The sequence below is a fragment of the Bidens hawaiensis genome, unplaced genomic scaffold, assembly GCF_021521415.1.
Source record: "Bidens hawaiensis isolate Kalapana, Puna unplaced genomic scaffold, B.hawaiensis_p1.1 tig00018415_1, whole genome shotgun sequence".
NCBI classification, from domain to species: domain Eukaryota; kingdom Viridiplantae; phylum Streptophyta; class Magnoliopsida; order Asterales; family Asteraceae; genus Bidens; species Bidens hawaiensis.
In genome coordinates, this window is record NW_027492779.1 from 88,668 (window position 1) to 97,424 (window position 8,757).

General features: G+C 36.6%; 1 protein-coding gene across 1 annotated transcript; it reads left to right on the forward strand.

The window, feature by feature from the left end:
• The first annotated feature begins 2,978 nt into the window (after positions 1-2,978).
• LOC143555941 (peptide-N4-(N-acetyl-beta-glucosaminyl)asparagine amidase A-like) lies at positions 2,979-4,721 on the forward strand. Its single transcript, XM_077045401.1, has one exon. The coding sequence runs from the start codon at positions 2,979-2,981 to the stop codon at positions 4,719-4,721; it is 1,743 nt and encodes a 580-aa protein (XP_076901516.1).
• The last annotated feature ends 4,036 nt before the right edge of the window (positions 4,722-8,757 follow it).

The following is an 8,757-nucleotide window of genomic DNA, read 5'->3' on the forward strand; positions in this document are numbered from 1 at the left end:
GTTTGTTCAATAAAGAGAGTAAGTTTGAATGAAGAGAGGGTTATTTCTGGTGTGTTTGAAAAGGATGAAAAGAATGAAGGAACGTGGTACTTAGACAATGACGCAAGTCATCATATGTCAGGAAAGAAAGAGTTTTTTACTACCTTGGATGAACGATTTTCGGGTCAAGTGAAGTTTGGTGATGGATCCGAGATTGAAATCAAAGGTAAAGGTAATGTGACTGTGGTAAGTAAGACTGGTGAAAAGAAAACGTTTTATGATGTTTTCTATATGCCTAAGTTGAAGACTAATCTTCTTAGCTTGGGTTAGTTGGATGAAAAATGATGTAAGATTGAAATAGTTAATGAAATATTGAGGCTATATGATCAGAAAGAGAGATTGTTAATGAAGGTTCAGAGAAATCTGAATAAGACGTACAACATCAAGCTTCAGGTATGTTGTAATCGTAACAACTTTGAAGTTGAAAAGAAAGTAAGTTATGATGTGAAACCGATTATGAAAGTGAAGGATATTCGGTTTGGAACGATTCCAAATGATTTGTTTGGAGTTCGTGAAAGTATTAGTCAAGAACGAGTTGATGAGAAGACTCGAGTTGAGAAAGAAAATAGCAATGTGGCTTCAAAGTTAAGCACAGAAGGAACGAATGCTAAGTTTGAAAAATCGGTGAAGCAAGTATATTATGGTCAGTTGAAAAGAAGGAATAAAGCAAGAAAATGAGCAATTCAAGATTAAGGGTGTGAATGAAGAATAATCTTGAATTATCAATAAAGTTGAGGGTTTGTTTTGTAAGTTTATTTTAAAATGGATTATTCTAGAATAAGTTTACCTTATTTTCTAAGTTAGGTTTGGCTTGAAGAGCAAGTTTAGTAGGTCTATAAATAGGGTCTAGATTATTAGTTTTATTTGAGAGAGTCAAGAGAAGTCTCTTCTCCTTGTATGTTCGTGAAGTTATGTTTGTTTGTTAAGTTCGTTTGATTATATGAAAAGAGTCGAGGGTTGTCACCCCAATATCTTATGTTCGCTTGTTTGTTTGTGTGTTTGATCTGATTGTTTGATCCGTCTGGGCCACAAACATGAGTCTTATTCTATTTATTATTTACACATCAAATGATATTATCAGGTGCTTAAACTCTAAGCTAAATAAGTACTAACAAGCCACTACTTACTCTACAGATGAAAAAGGCAGGAGGCGGCGCAAAAAGCCAAAACCATAGGCATATGAAGTCAAATGTAAATCCCAGAATCACGAAACACCATCCTTTATATCTAAAATAGTTACGATCTTTTGGTAAATACTAGCTACAAACCTAATGGAAATATACTGTAAATATGGCACCACCAAATGTTTTGTAAATACACACGTTTTAAGCATGACTTTTCGTTGCTATGATATAATTTTATATATGCGTTTAGGTTGGCTTTACCCGCAGCAACGTCCGGGATAATGCAACTAGTTAATATATAAATATAAGCACCATGCGCTGATCAATTGCTTAACAATTAGAGGCGATGTTGATTCCATCTCCATTGCCATTCAATGTTAGGGAAAAGTTAAAATATAAAGGGAGACAAAAATGAGAAGGATGAGAAGGATTTGTAGTCATACAAAAACCACTCAAAAAAATTCCAAAAAATTAATTAAAAAAAATCATAACTTAAAATATAAATAAAAAACCCGAAAAGACACAATGCAGAAACAAAAGACACAATAACGAAAATGAACAAAAGACACAATAAATCGCAAAATATAACACAATGCCGAACAAAATATAACACAATGTTAACTAATAAAACACAATATCAAGAAAAAAAGACACAATTAATGACGAAAGTAAACACAAAACACAATGATAAACAAAAAGACATAATTATCTTTCCCTCAACATTGTGTTTTTTTTTTAGAACAAGAAAGACGGTGGAAACATTTTCGTGTTTCTACTTTTTTTTATTTTTGTATTAAATTTTGAGTTATGATTTTTGTTTGTTTTTTTTTTTAAAGATTTTTTTATGTGACTATAAATCTTTCTTATCCTTTTTATTTTTCTCTCTTTTATAGAATAACTTCACCAACAATGTTAATGCCCTTCCCTTTATAGTATAACAACATTCAATGTTAGACGTTTTTAAGAATTCCAGATTATGCAACACAAGAAACTGGTCACAAAGTGGAGCCTGGCCGATCTAACAGTTTAGTTAAAATCTAAGATAATTCCCTTTTCTAACTTTGTTTATGATGAGATTTCTGATTTTACTATTCGGCTGTTCTAGATCTGATTCTATTTTGTAAATATTCTTCCATGTGCTAGCATAACTTGTTTTGATAGGAATTATTTCAACGAGCCAATGCCTAGTAATTTAAGCATTTAAGATACCTAACAAAACAACAAAATATCATCCCTAATCATTAATTGAAGAAGAAAAATATGTCACCAATTTAAGCATTTAATTAACCTTTGATTTTATTTGTCACCAATATATGTTTTACATAAGTTCATATCCGAATAAGCGTGAGTGCAATTAACTCGTTTTTTTTTTTTTTTTCTGAACGGCCATGTATTAATTATAAACAAGACCCAATTGACGTGTGACACAAAATTAGAGCCAAGCACGGATCCAAACAAAACATCCAAAATGGAATACATGCATTGGATCTAGAATTAAACCAAAGAGAGATATAACTTCCCAAAATCGCTTATTGTTGAATGCTGTCTCATTCCAACAAACTACAAAAGAGAGAGAGATTTTTGTGTTTGAGTTTGTTATAAGTGTCAGATATCAGATGAATACTTCCAAAGTGTACACTTACACTAGTCAAAGCACAACATATACGTACTGAAATATCTTGGACCACCAAATCACTTCTATCTTCTTCACCTTGAGTATTTTAATCTGTATTCGAGTTTATGGATTCATAATAGAGTATATTTCATAATAAAAAGTAGCATTTATATCGAAATCGAAACAGAAGGCAAACGAATATGAACGCCATCAAGCTCCTCGTCTTCCTCCCTCTACTCCTCACCGTCACGTTCCAATCCTCCCTAAAACCTCCGTTATCTCCGTCAAGTTCCGTTAACCAAAACTCAACTAACGACACAAATGAGGCTCCTCTTCAACAATACTTGGAACTCACACTCCCACTTCCCACCAACAACATCACTCCAGCATGCTCCACCAGTATCCTTAACCACACCTTCACAAACACCACCTCCGTTAACGTTAACTACACTCCACCTCCGGACACATGCGAATGGAGCGTCTTCTTTCTTGAGTTCCGAGTTGCATGTAAAGGCGAACAACATGATAACGGCATTGCCGGAGTCTGGATTGGCGGCATAGAGCTCTTGCGGACGAGTACGGCTCAACCCACTTATAACGGAGTCTTCTGGAACGTTAGGAAGGATGTCACTAGGTATTATTCGGTTATTACACAGCATAATCTCACACTATCTGTGTTCTTCCAAAGCCTTGTTGAGAACCACGAGTTTAACGTTGTTTATAATGTTAGTGTTTCATTTTTGTTTTACTCGGATACCGCGGAAGCTCATTCACCGAGTAGAAAACTGATTTCTGTTAAGAATTATGAAAATGACGGTAATACCCCTGCGGATGTCATTATTCCGATATCTGGAGGTGTTAACGATGGATTTTGGTTTAGAATTCATGATGAATCCGATACTCGAACGAAGGATGTTCAAATTTCTTCTAAAGCTTACAAAGCGGTGCTTGAATTGTACGTTTCGTTTCATGGAGATGATGAGTTCTGGTACATGAATCCTCCGGATTTATACATAAAAGCTAACGATCTACCGATCACAAGCGGTAAGGGATCATACCGCGAAGTATTGGTGACGATTGACGGGAAGTTAGTTGGAACTGTGATTCCATTTCCGGTGATTTTCCCTGGAGGAATTAATCCTTTGTTTTGGAAGCCGGTTGTGTCCATTGGAGCTTTTGATCTTCCATCTTACGATATCGATTTGACTTCGTATTTAGGGCTTTTTTCAGACTGCCACAATCATTCAATCGGGATTCGAATATCTAATGGTATATCCTTTTGGCTTGTGGATGCAAATCTGCATGTTTGGTTGGATAATTCGAATGTACAAGCGATCATGGAGTATGAACCTCCATCAATGGAGATCGAACACAAGTATGAGTTTGAAGGTCTTGATGGTGAATTTAAGACGGAAGTAGAACGAAGCACATCATCTACTCGTTTAGTACAATCAAGCAAAGGCGTATTGAAAACCAAAGTAACCGAAGAAATCAAGTTCACAAACAAGCTCAAGTTCAAAGAGTATGGAACTAGAAAAGAACTCGAGCAGAAGATCAAAACGAAGACGAAAGTGAAGATCACAGACAACAAGGGTCACTCAGTAGGAGAAACTGTAATTGAAAAGACATATCCTCTAAAGATCACCGTAGCAGCCAGACTGGGATCATCTAAAGGTGGTTGGTTAGTGAACACGACGGTGATTCAAGGGCGGAATGAAAAATTTACCAATGAAATTGGTTCGGTTTCTAGGGTTTTGAATCATGATTTGAATTGTACAGGATGGATGATGTTGGTGAAGGGTAATCCCATCATTTCTGGTTTTACAGAAAATCATCAAAACTATAGTTACATGGATGTTTTGAAAGGGTGTTATTCTCGAAAGGTTGATGTGGTGGAGGGTGATGTTATTGCGGATGAAACAACGTCGATTTGTGTCAATTAGTTCTATGTTTTCCCACTTGAATCGTTTGGTAGTTTAAGTTAGTTTGTAATCTGAATAAATTCAAGTTTCTAAGTAAGTTTACTTTTCCTGTTGACTACGTTTCTTTTATGGAAACTAGAGATGTACCCGGCGCGTTATGCCGGCACGCTGGGTCATTTAAATCTGTTTATGGTTACTTTGCAGCAAATATAAGCACAAACACATAAGCTAGTTTTAGTTGTATATCAATTACTAAAGATAAAATTAAAATGTCAGAAGTCATAAGTTGGAACATTTTATTATTGGATTATATTATTATTATGTATTATTAGTGTGAGCTTACGGCCCATCTTAGATCTCTAGGGTTTGCATTCTATTTCTATATATTGTAATGCATTATCAATGAATAAACGATCCAGTATTTTACCATTGTTAAACATGGTATCACAGCCAGGTAGGGCTGTCATTTTTACCCGAAACCCAACCCGAAAAAACCTCCACCCGAACCCGAACTAACCCGACCCGAAAAACCCGAACCCGAACCGAAGTAATGCGGGTTGGTTTTCGGGTTTGATTTATAAGTTTTGGGTCAACCCGAAAAACCCGAATAAAATTTTTGTTTTAAAATTAACTATATTTTTAAGTATAATAGGATGAGTCTTAGTCACTAAAGTTATCAGAATTTGAGCCTAATCGATTGTTCTCATTCCAATTATTATGGATCGATTGTTCATTATTAATTTATGTTTTCTGTTTATTACTAATAGCAACCGTAATTAAACAACCAAATCACGTCTGATTGAAGACGATTATGGTTCGAGTTAGTTACTTGGTTTTACTATTCTTTTGAGTTGTTTTATGACTTTATCAAGTTATGTTGATTTATTATTTGATTACTTGCGACGAGCAAATAAGAATATGTTGTTTTAATTTTTGATTGAAGTTTTTTAAATTTTTTGTATTATTTTCTAGGATACTCGAAGCCCGATTAACCCAACCCGAAAAAACCCGAACCCGAATTACCCGAACCCGAAAAACCCGTGAGAGATTTGGGTTGGGTTTCGGGTTAAGATTTTAAATTTTAAAACCCGAAGTACCCGACCCGAAAAACCCGAAAAACAAACCCGAAGAACACCCCTACAGCCAGGTTAGGCTCTATACCGTTTCCACAGCGCCATACTCAAATAACCAAACCCTAGCCGTCACTTGAGAAAAACCCTATACAGGGCGGCGTGCCGCCATTGCCGCCGCCCTAGTCCGACCGCCGTTCAATTTTGTTTTCTTTAGTTTCTATTTTTTGTTTATCGTTTTAATAAAGCTTCGTTTTTGATTCAAGGTCTCTGTTGTTGTTCTCAATGAAATCTTTTTTTAGATCTGCTACTATTCATCGCTGCTATCGCTCGAAACATTTTCATTGCCACTGTTTAAGGTTGACTTTGCTATCAAACTTACTTTGCTCTTGTCTCATTCAGGCATTTTGTGCATTGGGCTGTACAATCAAAATATGAATTTGTTTTTGTCTTATTAAGAAATGTGGTTGAAATTAGTTTCAATTATCACCTTGCAGCGAAAGTGAATTAATTGCTACCACTCCAATACGTATGTTGATCTTCGTTACGATGAAGTTTTGTTTGCGGGACTTGTGTCAGCGCCTAAAAATGGTTTGAGTTAATTTGTTTGATCCTACTCCGTCAAGTTGGACCTTGCGCCGGGCGCCACGCTGCTTTCTTTTGTTTTTATTTATTGCCGCCGACTTCGGTCCGCTGCTTATTGGACTATGGTCCCTATTATTGCCGCCGACTTCGGTCCGCCGCTCATTGGACTTCGGTCCTCTTTCACGCTGCTTGCAAGACTACGGTCCGCCTCCGCGCTGCTAGTTAGTTTTTTTCCAGCCGCTACCCCTTCGAATTTCGCGTTTCTTGCAGGATTATGGATGTATCATTGAAGCCCACGGATAATATAATCAAGCAAAGTATGGATTCATTGGCAAAAGTTTGGATTTCCATGTCGATCGAAGCACGCTTATCTTAATTATTATTTTATGTTTTTTTCCTTATGTTTCCCAGTCTGAACTTCTGGTTTCCTTCCGTTCCGACTGCGGGGTAGTATTGGATTATATTATTATTATTATGTATTATTAGTGTGAGCCCACGGGCCCATCTTAGGTCTCTAGGGTTTGCATTCAATCTCTATATATTGTAATGCATTATTAATGAATAAACGATCCATTATTTTACCATTGTCTAACATTTATATTGTTAAGGATAGCATTTTACATTATTTCTACCCGACATAGATAAGTTATGTTACTTATGCCTGCAATTGGGCAGTTCTCCAAAATGGTGTTTTTGCGGGCGGTTTTTTTCGAGCTGCGTTTGTCTACCTTGTGACGTGATTGACAAAAGGTTTTGCATGAGAAAAATGTAGCCGTCTTTCGGGCCCTTGGTTTAAAAAAACGCGCTCGAGGCAAAGTGAGGCGAGAAGCGACCTAAGGCGAACAACTCAACGCTTTTGCCTACCCAAGGCGAAGCCTGTTAAAAAAGCGAACGCTTTTTGCGCTTTTGTGCGAGTCGAAAAGCGAGGAGGCGAAGGCTTTATGTACAAAAAGCGACCAGTTAACCCATTTTCAACTTAACCTTTATAATTAGTCATTTCTAGACTTTTCACATTTGGCAATAAACTTTTGAAAGTTGAAACAATTTTGAATAGTGCTCTTTTGGAAACACTTATGAGTAATTTGGTACTCGATAACTTGTTTTTATGCTACTTTGATATTTTGGGCGAGTAATGTGGTACTCAAAAAATTATACTACACTATGTTTGGAATTTTGGGATATATATATGTTGATGTTTCATACGTTTAATATATATTATGATGTGGTTTGTGTATAATATGTTGCTTATAAATAATTACATATTTTTTAAAATACGGTCGCCTCGTGTTTAAAAAGCGTTCGTTTTTCGCCTCGAATGAGGACCTCTTCGCTTTTGTTCGCCTCACGCTTTTTTAAACCTAGTTCAGGCCAGCCATCATGACTGGATTATGCTCCCTAGCACTTAGGATTATCAGTCAACATGCAACATGTTTTGTTGTAAGTTTTCAGGCAAACGTGTAGACAAAGAAAGCCACATTCTCATTATAACATCGACGCTATAACATAAACGAATCCTAAACGGTACCAATACAAATTTCCAAACCATTGAAAATACAACTCCCATTCATCAATTGTCACAGGAGCAAATAACTACCAATGATAGTGGAATTTTTCATATAGCCCAAGTTTGTAGTTTAACTTTGTTTTAAAGGTGTTGCATTTTGAAATCACTTCACAGGTATTATCCATAACCAAAAACAGTTGTGCTGTTCATTTAACTCGTTTTATAACGGATAATAAATGCTGGAAAAAGTTATAAAAGACGATTGTCGTGCCAGGCATGAGGTCACAAGCCTTACCAGAACCATAGGGCTGACATCGGCTCATACTAGAACTTAACCGGTAGCAACCTGGGTTCAAACCGGTCCAACCCGACCGTTTTGACTTTTTTAACCCAGTTCGAACCTGAAATGGTTAGAAGCCGAATTGTTGGCTTCGCCGGTCAAACCTGATCCTTTCGCTTTTGACTCATTGTAGGTCCCTTAGGGGTGGATCTAACAACAATCTTGTATCAACCAAATATGGTGCTAGCGGAATATCACACCGAGTCACCTTGGTTTCAAATCTTGGAACTGTTACGTTCGGCTTTTGTGTGTGAGAACAAGAGAGAATAAGAAGATAAGATTTGACAAAAGCTTTTGTTTTCTCATGACAAGCTTCCTATTTATTGGGAAGCTTGCATGAGAATGGATTTCATTCATGTAATGCCCAATGGGCTTATGTACATGGCCTTGGGCCCAATATGATTACAAAATATAAGCCCAATACTACTAACAATACAAAAGACTAATAATAAACAAAACGAGACCCAACAATCTCCCTCTAGTCTTTAGTATTGGAAGCCGTCAGTGTCGTATTCCAGAATCCCATCTTTAGAGAGTGGAATCTCAACAAGTCTCTTG

Bases quoted from the DNA above. Each gene is read 5' to 3' on its own strand.
- LOC143555941 (XM_077045401.1), top strand. From the start codon at position 2,979: ATGAACGCCATCAAGCTCCTCGTCTTCCTCCCTCTACTCCTCACCGTC.